Source organism: Garra rufa, chromosome 19, assembly GCF_049309525.1.
Source record: "Garra rufa chromosome 19, GarRuf1.0, whole genome shotgun sequence".
Classification (NCBI taxonomy): Eukaryota; Metazoa; Chordata; class Actinopteri; order Cypriniformes; family Cyprinidae; genus Garra; species Garra rufa.
The window spans coordinates 5,689,618-5,704,925 of NC_133379.1; the positions used below are offsets into that span (position 1 = coordinate 5,689,618).

The 15,308-nt window shown below is 34.8% G+C and overlaps 1 protein-coding gene across 4 annotated transcripts in view; it reads left to right on the top strand.

Moving 5' to 3' along the window:
• Positions 1-15,308, top strand: part of slc25a14 (solute carrier family 25 member 14) — a 28,040-nt gene that overhangs the window by 8,906 nt on the left and 3,826 nt on the right. For all 4 annotated transcript variants that reach the window (XM_073824270.1, XM_073824271.1, XM_073824269.1 and 1 more), the window contains 5 exons: positions 1,457-1,551; positions 8,388-8,473; positions 13,750-13,845; positions 14,005-14,129; positions 14,244-14,457. In XM_073824270.1, the coding sequence (XP_073680371.1) occupies positions 1,457-1,551; positions 8,388-8,473; positions 13,750-13,845; positions 14,005-14,129; positions 14,244-14,457 (616 nt within the window). The remainder of the gene's footprint in view (positions 1-1,456; positions 1,552-8,387; positions 8,474-13,749; positions 13,846-14,004; positions 14,130-14,243; positions 14,458-15,308) is intronic.

Genomic DNA, 15,308 nt, shown 5'->3' on the forward strand with positions numbered 1-15,308 from the left:
TGCGCTTGCGTAATCTGTGTAATCCGGGTCAATACAGTTAGGGTATGTTGAAAAACTCCCATCTCGTTTTCTTCCCCAACTTCAAAATTGTCCTACATCGCTGCAGAAGTATCGACTCAGTGTTTACAAAGTGAACATACAAAGAAGATCATACACCCTTTACAAAAAAAGGTAACACAGCATTGTAGGACAATTTTGAAGTTAAAGACTAAAATGAGATGGGAGTTTTTTCAACATACCCTAACTTTATTTATCGGGATTGCACCGACACGTCACATCGTATGCACATCACAAAGACGAGACAAGATGAGCATTTGAGGTTAAAAAGTATATAAAATGTCAGGTTTCGAAAATAACCGATCCTTTTGCTAGATAACACCCTTCTTCCTCGGCTGGGATCGTTTAGAGCCCTTTAAAGCTGCGTTTAAACTGCATTTTGGAAGTTCAAACTTGGCACCATACATATCCCTTATATGGAGAGAAATCCTGAAACGTTTTCCTCAAAAAACATAATTTGTTAACGACTGAAGAAAAAAAGACATGACCATCTTGGATGACAAGGGGGTGAGTACATCTGTAAATTTTGGTTCTGGAAGTGAACTAATCCTTCAAGACATTTCTCCATTTATACCATCTGCACTGTGATTGGCTGGATTAGGTCAACCTTGTCATTGCTTCGCTCACACTACAAAATCATATAGCGATAATATCAAACTGGTTTGGAAATATGGTAGCATCTGTGACTGCTCGAGACGGGTTTGAATCATGTTGCTGACCGGCTCATTTCTAACGAGTTTCAGCGACTGCAACAAGCACCGATTTGGCCATGATCCAGGGGTTTTGTCGCAGACCTTGGAAATCTGTCTGCAGCACGAAAATCTAGCCAAAAATCCTGTAGTGTGAGCTTGCAATAAGAAAAATCTTGTCTTTTTTTTTAAGTGCTGTAACTTTGTGACTGTATTACTGTAAAAAATTGTTGAATATGCAGGATGTTTGTCTAAATCTCAATTATGAAATGGGACGAGGCTGTAGTTGTCTAGCAAAGACAAATTTCTATTAAAAAAATAATAATAATAATTTCAAAATGCCTTGCTTTTCTGTCCTGCTATGGTGAAATATTCTACTTTTGTTGAACCACTTTGCACAAAACTTTGCATATACGCTTTGCATGTTTTTTTGTTTTGTTTTAGTCTTCTGAACATAGCTTTGCGAATGAGAGCATTTGACAAACATTACATGTGCAAGCTTTTATTTTTTTTTCTATCACAACTGACAATGAAAATATTCATGCTGGTCTCTTTTCCCTACATTAAAAATGTGCTTGTTAGCCATTGCTTGGTCTTGTGATGTATTGTAGTCTGTCAGTTAAACACTAATCTATTTAGATTTTCATTAACCTCAGTATGGAAATAAAGCACTGACCTTGAAGTTGTTCTTTTTGTTTTTTGTTTCACAGAATTTCACCTGCACTTCTCCGACAAGCTTCCTACGGGACAATCAAGATCGGTACATACAACACACTGAAAAAACTGTTTGTTAGTCATCCAGAAGGTGGGTCTACCGGATGAATCCTTTGACACAAGCTCTTTTCCATACAGCATTACATTATGGGAATAGAACATCATACTTGCCACTTGTTGTTGTTGATATCTTCAATGACATGTCATGAATATCTAACTCTCATTAAAGTATTTAAAGGCATGGTGTTAAAGTCATTTATGACTCCCTAAATCAGTTTTGGAGGGGTAGGAGTGTTGAAATTTGAGCTTTTTATTTGGATTTTCCAATCATTGTCTGTTCACTGAAATATAAATTGTCTGAACAGTAACGAACTGTATTCATTAACTGATAACCAACTTTATGACTATATACGGAAGCTCTGAGATAAGCAGTGAATTGTCTCTGGAGAATTATCTGCACCTTAATGTATTGAGTGATACAGAGTAGTCACTAACATGTCAGACAGCATGTTGTAAACGTTGCACACATCCAGTCACATTTGCCTTTTGCATCACATTTGTCTTTCAAGTAAGAGGCCAATGTTAATATTTGTGAGAGGAAATGCATGATTAGCATGCAAAGATTATATTAGAGTAGCAATATTGTTAACAGTCTAGGAATGGACGATTAAGGCAAAAATGTGTTACGATTTTTTTCAGAAATATCACGATTTTATCACGATTCTTTGTCATGGTGGTTTTACTATTTTACAAGTTGTCTGAGCAGTACAGCCAAACTAATTTCCCTATTTTAAAAACCAAAACCCCAAACAAAATATAAAAATAAAATATATTTAGGCCAAAGTGGGCGAACATAAAAATCTTCGCCATTATCTTTGTTAGTAAAAAATAAGAACAAAGATAGGCTACATGTTACAAATACACATAATATACAAATAAAACAAACAATGCTTTAATTTTCAGTTATTTATCAGTAGCATTCAGGAAATTGAATTAACAAATATAAAAATAAAACACTTTATACACCATATACATAAATTATACATTCACTCTTATTAAAGCAACTGTATTAAAGTTCTTCAGTCAAGAGCAGTGAGTGATTTTTTCCTTTGTGTTTTGTTTTATTAGCCTACCATCACCTAAAAATGACAATTCTGTCATCATTTACTCACTCTGAAGGTTTTTTTTTTTTAAGCATAAAACTTGTTAAACATAAAACTTATGAATAATGTGAGTATCCAAACTGTTGCTGGTCCATAGTATTTTTTTCCCTTCAATATCAAAGTGCTACTGATATCCACATTCTTTAAAATGTCTTTTTTGTATTCAGCACAAGAAAACAATTAATAGAGACAGATACGCGTCATAATCTGAAAACCACACCCACCGTGGGGGAAAACAAACCAACACTCTTCATTGACTTTGTATTGCAAGAAGTTGCCTCCTTGTCGTTTCTGACTTATAACAAAAATCAGAACAGTGTCTAAAAGCTGCTATGTGACAAGGTGTACAGTAAACAAGCTAAAAAAAACAGAACTACATTTTTAGCTGTCAACCTAATTAACTAGTGTTTAAGAACATAAAAGTGCAAAGCAACATGTCTTATTACTCTGAGAACTACCCCCACTGGAGGGAAATTTAACGGCGACAGTAAACATTCATTATTTAACCATGTCAAAGGATTATTTCACCACCCTGAAACTAAATTTTATTGGTCTATGTCAGTGCACCTTTTTCTTACATTCTTTTTGTTGGAGAAATGATCCAACTGAATGGCCCAACATGAAATTCTGTCCTTAAACACTCGTTTTTTTTTTTGGGTCGACAGCTTATAAAAACTTAGTTGTGTGTTTTTAGCTTGTTTACTGTACACCTTGTCTCATAGCAGCTTTTAGACATTGTTCTGTTTTTTTGTTATAAGTCAGAAATGACAAGGAGTCTGTTTCCCCGAATACAAAGTCAATAGAGAGCGTTGGATTGTTTCCACCCTTGCGTGTTTTTGACAGTATTGGCAAGTCAGACGCGAAAGATAGCTTAGTCAGGCGATGTTTGATAGGCTTTTAGCACATGCGCTTCAGGTTTACATGCAGAAGCACATGCCAGAACAGCGCATGGACGAAATAACGTTATTTTACCGGCAAGGCTTTTAAGCACATGCAAATAATGTACTTTTGTGATTGAGAATACAAATAAGTGCAGTGTCCCATGAGTGAATGTATTTAACAGACTCTGCCAAAATCAATGTTGAGCATTAGTTCAGTATTCATTTAGTTGCCATGAGTAGTGTTTTTGTGAATATGTGTTAGCAATTGTTAATAGTTGCCTATGAACGCATTTCAGATCAGCCACTTGTAACAATACATTTTAATTAGCTACCTAACACTGTGCCATAACTAGGCATGTTGTAGGATGACAATAAATTTTGTTTCTTATGTGCCACTGAGTTTGTTCTAACATGCTGTCATCACAATGAGTGTCACAATGTTCATTTCTATTTCTGTGCCGTTGTGATGAGTAGTCCTGCTCACAGTGAATTTTTTTTTTGGATCAAGGTCCTGCTCCACATAAATTTGTTCTATGGGCACTGAATTTTTCAGCTTCTCAATTTGCTGCACTAATAATTTGTCAGTTTGAATAGTGATTAGGGCTACAAATGTGATGAAATACTTTTCAAGAAGTTAAATTTCAGATTTTAGCGGAACAGGTTTTACAAATCAAAAATACATTGATTTTTGTAGATTCAACAGACAGAGTTCTTTAAGATACAAGTGCAATATAATAATTATCAATAATATTTAATAATCTTGGTTTTGTTCGAATCTGACATGGTGAAAGCAGTTTTAAATGTATTTTGACACTAGAAAGAACTGCCATGTAAGAGCCATTTGTTTAGGAATCAAGGCTAAATTGTCGATCTGTATGGTTTTTAATTCAAGGGTTTGTTCATTGAAAAATGTTTAAAACCCATAACACTTTTGTTCATCTTTGAAACACAACTAAAGATATTTTTAAATGAAACCTAAAAGATTCATGTCCCTCCATTGAATGCCTATTCCAACAAAACTTCAAAAAGCTCATAAAGATATTGTAAAACTAATACGTCATATTTGATTATGCACATTTCTAAGGCCTCTGAATCAAAACTTTGCTAAAAAACTTGCTGTACATGACTTATTGCACGCCTTCTCTTGTCATTTTAGTGTAATGCTATACACATACCCTAAATGTCTTTTTGCTGTGAAATCTTTACTGATTTATATAATTTAAATTTATAAATAATACTAAATAACTGAAGCAATTTAGGTTTACCTGATTTCTCTAAAAATTATGGATAATTATGTTAAAATGTAAGTTTCAAAAATTGTACAACAGGCTTTTGAGGAACTATTATTTGTACATCTCTTTATTAACACTATTACATTTTATGTTTTGCCCCCACACAACACAAGAGTTTTGATCATAAAACCAAACATTTAAATATCAGCTTACAAAGACACATTATTGATATTGATATTGAGATATAGACTGTCAACTAATATTTATATTCTTAGGTTAGTGGTCTGCTATACTATTATAAAGATCTCATTGATTTACATTACAAGCTAGTAGAATTTCATCTTATTTATTGGCCATATTTTGGCATATTTTTGTTTAGATTGGGCAAATATGTTTTTCCCCTCAAGTATGAGCACCTATATCTTGCTCATACTCTCCAATATCATACTATATACAAGTCATAAAATCCTTCTCAAATATGATGCCCAGTGAAAAACACATTCTTTATGTCAGAATTAACAGGATTAATAGTCGTTCGAAGAAACATGAATTCTTTAAAAGACGAACAAATTTAATTTAGGCTTTTATTTACATATGTGACTCTGGACCACAAAACCAGTCTTAAGGGTCAATTAAAAAAAATAAATAAAATAAAATAAAATAGATTCATACGTCATATGAAAGCTGAATAAATAAGCTTTCCATTTTTAGGATAGAACAATATTTGACTGAGATACAACTATTTGAAAATCTGCTAAATAAAATCTAAATATTGAGAAAATCGCCTTTAAAGTTGTCCAAATGATGTTCTTAGCAATACAATGCAAAGTTTTGATATACTTAGGAAGTTTACAGAATGTCTTCATGTAACATTTAATAACTTCATATCCTAATGATTTTTGGCATAAAAGAAAAATCGATCATTTTGACCCATACAATGTTGGCTGTTGCTACAAATATACCTGTGCTACTTAAAGGAGAAGTCCACTTCCAGAACAAAAATTTACAGATAATTTACTCACCCCCTTGTCATCCAAGATATTCATGTCTTTCTTTCTTTAGTTGATAAGAAATTGTTTTATGAGGAAAGTTTTCAGGAATTATCTCCATATAATGGATTTCAATGGTGCCGCCAAGTTTGAACTTCCAAAATGCAGTTTAAATGCAGCTTCAAATGGCTCTAAATGATCCCAGCCGAAGAAGAAGGGTCTTATCTTGAAGATCAGTTTTGAAACAAATATATATATATATATATATATATATATATATATATATATACATATATATATATACATATATATACATTTTAACATCAAATGCTCATCTTGTCTAAGTCTGTGTGAACTCTGTTTTTTCCCGGTTCAATGTGGTCAATACAGTTAGGGTATGTCCGGAAAAACTCCCATCTTGTTTTCTTCTTCAACGTCAAAATTGTTCTACATCACTGTTTTACCTTTTTTTGTAGAGTTTTTCTTTTTGTTTGATCTACTTTGCACGTTCACATTGTAAACACTGGGTTGGTACTTTTGCAGCGATTTTGAAGTTGGGGAATAAAATGAGATAGGAGTTTTTCAACATAACTATATTGGCCAGAAAAAAACAGAGTTCACACAGACTAGACAAGATGAGCGTTTGAAGTTAAAAAGTATATAAATTGTCAATTTGTTTTGAAAATGACCAGTTGTTTTGCTAGATAAAGACCCTTCTTCCTCGGCTGGGATCATTTAGACCCATTTGAAGCTGCATTTAAACTGCATTTTGGAGGTTCGAACTTGGGGGCACAATTGACATCCATTATATGAAGATAAATCCTGATTTTTTTTTTCCTCGGGGAACATGATTTCTTATCAACTGAAGAAAGAAAGTCACACACATATTGGATGACAAGGGAGTGAGTAAATTATCTATACATTTTTGTTCTGGAAGTGGACTTCTTTTTTTTAAGGTTTTGTGGTCCAGGGTCACAAACATTGTTCAAAGCACATACATAGAGCACAATAAATATGATAAACAAAGCTCAAATGTGCTTGGTTGACACACAGCAGCAAACCTCATTAGAAGTTTATTCTGTTTTCTCACCTGTGGCTGTTGCTTGTCTGATGGCTTTGACTAAGCGGATGGTGTTTTTACACAGTGGGATTTAAAACAGGTTTTGAAGGAATTGTTTTTTAACACCTAAATTTAGCATTTAGCACAATTTTCCACCATTACGCCACAACCCCAGCTCTACCAATACAGACCTACAAAACAAGATGTAACCACCATCACTAATGTGCGGCCCAAACAAAAGGTGCTGAAGCGGCAGTCAGACACGTCTCTAGCATTACCTTATCTGGTGCTGGCGCCAGCGGATTTCCATCTGACGTGGTACAAAATCTTCTCTTCTCTGCAAACAACATCTATATTACTTGAATACCTGCCATAAGCACTCAAAGGCCACAGCTAGGCCAAAAATGGCTTTTTATTGTATTTAACAGGCCATATTTAGACTCGTCTGGCCAATTTTTGTTGCTTTTACTCTGCGTGCTTTTTTAAGGATGTTGCCACTTTGTGTCAAATGCTTTTTTTGATACAGGCTTAGCTTTGCCTACCAGTGTGCGGGTACCAATGGCCAAACTAAATGGCTGTTCTGACTGTTGGTCACATTGTTGAAGGAATTACTCTAACTATCGATCTAAACTTGATCAGCACTTCATTTATTCATCTCTCTTATGGTTGGTGCCTTGCTCTATAAATGCTGGGTGCCACAGCTTAAAATAGTGGAACAAGACCTAACTTAAAGAGCTTTTATAAAAATAGGTATTTTTGTGTGATTTTTAAGTTATTAGTTATTAGTTAATCTGCAGTTGATTATTGCATGCTTACCTTTTTCCTGCTTTACTGTCTTTGAAAATATTACAGATTTAATATTGAATTGTTAAACTGTTTTTTGTTTTGTGGTTTTTCCTTTCTTGTCTGTATACGTTTTTTTTTTTTTTTTTTTTTTAGGGATGCACCGAAATGAAAATTCTTGGCCGAAGCCGTACAAAAATTAGACACGTTTTTTTTGTTTTTCCGCCGTGTATTTTGCCATTTTTGTTTCACCATTACATAATTAAATAGCCACAACAGTAAAATTACAATACTAACCTTTATGAATGTTGACTTTTATTTTGGCGGAAACCCGCAAGAAGACCTCAGTACTACTACTTCAGCAGTAGAACCTTGGCTAATGAGCTCGTGTAGAGCTGTCAGAATAAATGTAGTTTGTGTGTGTATTAGACAACATAACGTTCTGTAGTTTATTTACTGATGGTTTAAGGCTATATAGTGATTTCAGTCATCATACAGTAACCAGCAACAACCACCCCTTTCTCTTCTCATGGAAGTCATGCGATGCGATACTAAACTATGCTCATGCTGTCGGTGCATGTAATGATTTTTGCGTCTTTCTCTGACAGTTTTAAATGCTTCCACACCGCCGACATGTTTGCTGCATTAGTGCGCGCCTCTTTGATCACTTCACATCATTGTTCGGTCTAATTTATTTTGCCTTTTCACTTCATTTCAGTTGCCGAACATTCGGTGCATCCCTAGTTTTTATATATATTTTTTTAATGAAACATACTGAAAGACATTCTGAATCTAATGGCTGCTCTTATATTTTTTCAGAAGAGACCATGGTGATTAATGTGTTTTGTGGTGTGGTGTCTGGAGTTTTGTCGTCCTCTTTGGCAAATCCAACTGATGTGCTTAAGGTAAGTGAAATCAAATCTTGATCTCCTTAAAAACCAGCGACTACAAATGTTAGCATTATAACCCAGTTTTAAGTTAACTGTGCATATAATTTATTTTTTTTCCTGTTTTGAATTTTATGTTTTTAGGTCATTTACATAATATATCCATTACCTCTGGTTTCACAGACAGGGCTTAAGCCTGGTCCTAGACTAAAATGTAAGTCTGAGCTGTTTTTAAACTGAAAGAATTGCAATGACTGATCTTAAAATATATCAGTGGCTTTGTTTTGTCTCAAGATGCACACTTAAATTACTTTAATGCCCTTATTGAACTATGGCCTAATCCTGGCTTAGAGTAAGCCCTGTCTGTGAAACCAGGCCATTAGGTTTTTGCAGTTGCGTAGTTATCTAGAATGCAGGGTGATATACAAAAAAAAGGGAGCATATTACGCCTGTGTTAGTTTTTTTAAAACGAAATATCTCCCTTTGGAGTGGACTTTGAGATTTGTAACTTTGTAGATGTTTGTATGCCCAAACATACACACCACACACCACACACTGGCTAAAATTCAAAAAGTGAAAAAGCATAATATGACCCCTTTAATGATGATTAATTTTCATTTTTGGATGAACTACCCTTTGAAAGTACAGCATGGTCTCGATCCTTCCTACATCAAAGATCTTTTTCATCCCTGTTCTTTGGAGAGAATGTTCAGGTCCTAATCTCAGCTGTTACTGACTGTTCCAAACTCTCTATTAAAAACCAAAGGTCATAGGGCTTTCTCAGTTCAGAGTCCAAAGCTTTGGAACACCTTACCTCTCACTATTAGATCATACCCTACATTATCTACGTTTAAACCATCTCTTAAAACATATTTTAATATGTATATATACCTATTTTTATATGTAAATGTACCTATTTTCTCAGGCTTATGCGTAACGTTTTACACCTTTAGTATAATTGTGTATATTGGACTTTATATTTTTTTTGTCATTTTTATATTTAATATGGCTTTCTATTGTAGGGTGATGTCATATTTTGTCTGTTGTGCAACACGTTGGTTAGCATTCATGTTGCTTTTTATATGGTATATAAATTAACCTGACCTTGGCCTAAAATAATACCAGGGTTCTTACCATCGTGGAAGAAGTGGAAATAATTAAATCAACAAAATTAAAATTTTACAAGAGATTTGTTTAATTAAAATACAGTAATAACTGTAAATATTACAATTTCAAATAACTGTTTTCTTTTTTTTTAATACACTTGTATCTAAAATGTAAATTAATTCAGCTTTGCCCTCACAAATATTTTAGCAGCCATTGCCCCAGTCTTTAATGTCACATGATAGTTTAGAAATCATTCTAATAGGTTGATGAATTGAATGTTCAAAGAAAATATTGAATATTTAAATATTTATTTATATTTATCTGTTGTAACGTTATAAACGGTCTTTACAGTCATTTTTTGTCAATCAAATGTCTCCTTTGCTTTAAAAAAAATTACTGACCTCAATTTCTTTTAAAATGTACTGTTTGTGTGGATATATAATAATTTTTTTTTCCTGGTTATGCTCGGCTCTCATAGTATTAAAGGCAGCAAATAGTGGTAGATGCTATAGATGCTATTTACAATAAGTGAAAATAGCAGTGGATTCTGTTTACAGTAAGTGAAAATACCGTATTTTTTTAGTGATAAGCTATTATACTATGTTAAAATAGCAGTATTTTCTGCTATTTATAATACTTATTGCAAATAGTGGCAGATATTTGCGCCTCAGTATTGTAGTATATTATAAAACAATATGCAATAATAATGTATTAAGTGTAAATTGTAGTTTTTATTAAAATTATTAAATGGATGCTGCCTTATTGGGACAATAAAGCTCTCCCTACACCTACCCCAATACCCGTAAAGTACTTTATCTCCCACTTTTCCATTCTTTTCCTTTTTTTTTTTTTTTGAAAATAAAAGCGTTTCTGATTTGATGTGAGATGTAAAAAGGGAGAAGTTCGGCAAAAGGCGGATTGGAACTGGTGTCAAAAAGAAAATGCTATGCGCTTTATTATCGACACCACTTGAGCTGTTGTTTGGCACCCGTCTTTTGTAATGTTGTCTGGCCAAATCACATGTTGGTGGGTAGAGTTAGTGTAAATAGTCTCTGCCAACAAGGCAGGCTATTTGCACTTGAGTGTAAATAGACACTAAGTAATTAAAATCCTTCTTAAGTAATCATAAATGACATTAAAAACCATGTTATTGATCAAAATGTGAAGGACATGCATACAAAATCATTCTCTCTCTTTCTCTCTCTTTTTCTCTCTCTCTCTCTCACACTCTCTCTCTATAAGAGCAATATCACATGAGTAGATGTGAGATATAGCTGTATAGGCACTGCTGTGATTCCAGAGCGGCCAATATACAGTCATATCTCACGTCAACGAGTGTGATATTGAATCTATACAACAGTCTGACGACACAAGTGTGTAAATACATAAGAAACAACAGTGGAGTGTCTTTAAAAACCTCTTGTGCAGAACTACTTCCTTCCGCCATGGATTCAAATCTCAGTTTGACAGTTTAACAGCTAAGCCCAAGCCTCCGTTACTAATTCCAACTAGAAGAACTAGCAACAAAGAAATGTTGAGTTGTTTCATTAAAAGCTCATTGTATTACTGTATAGAACAAGCTCACTGTGTTATGTAGAGTATTATAAGAGAGATGGACTGAGCGATCGTGATTACCTGTATCTGATACAGCATTCATTCCTCATTCACAATTAAACAATAATTTGAATGTCCGCTGAGGAAAGCGTTATCTTTGTCGTAACATTAATATCCTTAATATCCTCTGTTAAAGGGATGGTTCGGAGTAGAATTGACTTCATTGCTATGCACTCCGAAGCCCATCTAAATACCCCATCCGAAGTTTTTTTTACCTTAGTCGAACATTTATGGAGATATTAGAGTTTTTCGAATTGCTTGTTACAGGAGTGAATGGTACATGTAATGTATCCCGTAAATTGCACCACTAAACGTGCAAGTAATCTTACCAAACTTGTACAGTAGTGTAAATAGGTTATGTACTCACAAAACGCTGCATCAGAACATTTGTAAGTCCACCATGAGTGTTTTAAAAACACGTTTTACCCGAGAACTACTAGTTTCAGAAACTACAAGTCGACGTCACTTCCCTGGTTTGAAAAAAGCACGTAAAAGTCCTCCTACTACATCTGTGTGCATGTCAACTTGTAGGAGGACTTTTACGTGCTTTTTTCAAACCAGGGAAGTGACGTCGACGTGTCGCCATTTGTAGTTTTTGAGACTAGTAAGGATCGGCTAAAACGTGTTTTTAAAACACTCATGGTGGACTTACAAATGTTCCGATGCAGCGTTTTGTGAGTACATAACCTATTTACACTACTGTACAAGTTTGGTAAGATTACTTGCACGTTTAGTGGTGCAATTTACGAGATACATCACATGTACCATTCACTCCTGTAACAAGCAATTCGAAAAACTCTAATATCTCCATAAATGTTTGACTAAGGTAAAAAAAACTTCGGATGGGGTATTTACATGGGCTTCGGAGTGCATAGCAATGAAGTCAATTCTACTCCGAACCATCCCTTTAAGGGTGATTTCTGATGACAGCGCTGCTCAGTGTATTTGTTAGCTACATCAAGCTGTTGTTGAAACTAAAAATAACGTTTATTTTTCAGTATAAAAGTCTTTACTGGTGACTCGTAAAACAGTCACTTGTCGCCATCTAATGCTGGAACAATGTATCTAAAATCACTATCATGAACATGCACTGTTTCTCAATACTAAACACTTTTAAATACTATTATTATTTATATAAAATATTATTTATTGAATAATAATATTTAATAAACAACAACAGCCATCATAAAAGTTGCTAGACAATTCAGTCAAATGTACAAAGACAGCGCTCTGATATAAAGCATTGAATTTACATAAACATGATGCTCTGAAACAAATTGGATTTGCTCTGGAACAAATAATAGTTTAATGAGACCAAAGACTGCCCGTTAGATTTACCCAAAATGTACTATATTTCATGTTTAACCACTATAAAGACATCAGAGCCAGCTGAAAATTCCAGAAGATCTGGCTGAGGTGAGACTGCTCTCGGGCAGATTCATAAGCGCTGAATGGCCGCTCAAAGGTCCAAATTGTAGAAACTATTTTTAATTAGACGCTATTTTTGACAAACTGCATATTTGAACTGTAAACGAGTACATTCTTGCCTGTAAACTTATTAAAACTACATTCCGTGACATAAAAACAGTACTCCCTGTAAGAAGTACCACAAGCAGGGTGATACAACTACAAATGGTGAAACGGCTGTTGGACTCTAATATTGCACTCTTACTAGCCAATCAGATTTGAGAACCAGAAAGAACTGAACCAGAAAGACAAATTTTACTGGAGTAGATGCCATTTCCTGTATTCTGTTGCCTTTTAATTAAGCCTAAACGGTTACCACACACCTGGCAAGGTTTCCAGTCTAGTAAGTTGTTCTGCCAAGCAATTAATCCACAGTTATTGCACAGCTCAGACAAATTGTACATAATGTGTATGACTGCAATAAAATTGAGATAATTATTCCTTAATGAATACATTTCATAATGAGTAAAATAGGTTTTGCTTATTATTATAGATAATCCAACATTTTTAATTATCTATCTATAAAAATGTTTTAAATGATCATCTTTTAAAAAGTAGTTACTGGTTTAATAAGATACACTTATGAGAAAATAGTTTGAGTACCACCTTCACTTAAAACGATACAAACTAATCCTGTTTAAGTGAAATAAGCCTGCACCTGAGCAGACCTATTGCTATAACAGCAACTCCAGGATGAGCTTCAAAGAACCTAACAATCCTGGATCATGTCAGATTATCAACAACAAAATCCACGTACGAAGAACAGACCCCTGAGCAGCAGATGTGCAAAGATGTTAACTTTGCTGTGTCTAGAGTAGTGAAAGCACGGAATGGCGTTTATTTTATATGGACTCTGAATGAGCCAAGTAGAATGGATTTGAAGAAGCAGAAGCGTGAAACCCAGGGCTGTAGCTACAACGTGGAATAGAGTTTAGTTTATTAGGGCATTCCTCAAGTGGAGTGGTTTTGACTGACAGAGCACTGAAAAATGATTAGACATATGCAGTGAATTAGAGACCGTGAAAGTGAGTGGGTCCAATATCATTGGTCTCAAATAGTGATACAATGTTAATCTTATGTCCTGTTATTTTCCTCTGCTTTTTCAGATTCGCATGCAGGCTCAAGGCAGCCTGTTACAAGGAAGCATGATGTCTAATTTCATCAACATTTACCAGACAGAAGGCACGCGGGGCCTGTGGAGGGTGAGTGCTTTTATTATGTCTCATCTTTCACGTTGGTGCTGAGATTTTAAAATGTTTGTCCATCAGTTGTTTGAATAACTCATCAGCATTCCAGCTTTTTAAATGTAACCCATTTATAGGTTTTGCTTTAATACTATGATGTCTTTTTTTGTTTTTCAGGGTGTAATTCCTACTGCGCAGAGGGCGGCCATCGTGGTGGGTGTAGAGCTGCCAGTCTATGATATCACCAAGAAGCATTTGATTCGTTCAGGCCTCATGGGAGACACAGTGTTGACTCATTTCATGTGAGCATCTCTACCAGTACTTGCTGTGTTGATTCAAAATTTGATTTATTAATAGAGGTGCAAATATTGATCTCATGAGGAACGTGATCCATATTGTTTCTTCTGTTTGTTTAGTTCCAGTTTCACTTGTGGTCTGGCAGGTGCGTTGGCCTCCAATCCAGTGGATGTGGTGAGGACACGTATGATGAATCAACGTGTACTCGCAGGTAACCCTCTATACAAGGGCACCCTGGATGGACTCATGCAGACGTGGAAAAACGAAGGCTTTTTTGCTCTCTATAAAGGCTTCTGGCCCAACTGGCTGCGTCTGGGGCCCTGGAACATAATTGTATCCTTTAATAATGAAATACATTGTTTTGACTTTATATTCCTAGTTTGACTTTAAAAAAAAGCATATGTATACAAAAGAGTTTTGTAATGTTTGCATAGTCTGACCTCTAGAGGTCAGCATATTACAACATGAAGTTAGCTGTCATTTTCACTCAAGCCGTCAGGCGTTTTCTTTACTACACAAGTTAGTACACCATTTTCTGTCCTCTATGTGACGCCACATAATTGCAATCATCTGATTGCTAGCTGTTTTTTACACGCACATATACAGAATGGCCGCAAAAAGTCTTTTGACTCTTAAGCCACAAAAATGTACTGTAAAAGGTTCACTCCAAAATGAAAATTTACTCACCAATTTATGTAAAACTAAATTTCTCTAATTTTAGGTTTACTTAACTTGCTTACCAATGGATCCTTCACAGTGAATGAGTGAAGGTGAAGTTGAAGTTCACTTCCAGAACAAAGATTTACAGATAATTTGCTGACCCCCTTGTCATCCAAGATGTTCATGTCTTTCTATCTTCAGTTACAATAGAAATAGTTTTTTGAGGAAAAATTTGAGAATTTCTCTCCATATAGTGGACTTATATGGTGCCCCCGAGTTTGAACTTCCAAATTGCAGTTTAAATGCAGCTTCAAAGGGCTCTAAATGATCCCAGCTGAGGAATGATGGGTCTTATCGAGCGAAACAATTGGTTATTTCCTAAAATAATTGACAATTTATATACTTTTTAACATCAAATGCTTGTCTTTGTATATTCCGGTTCAAGAGAGTTGGGGTAGGTCGAAAAACTCCCATCTTATTTTCTCCTCCTACTTCAAAATTGCCCTACATTGCTGCAGAAGTAC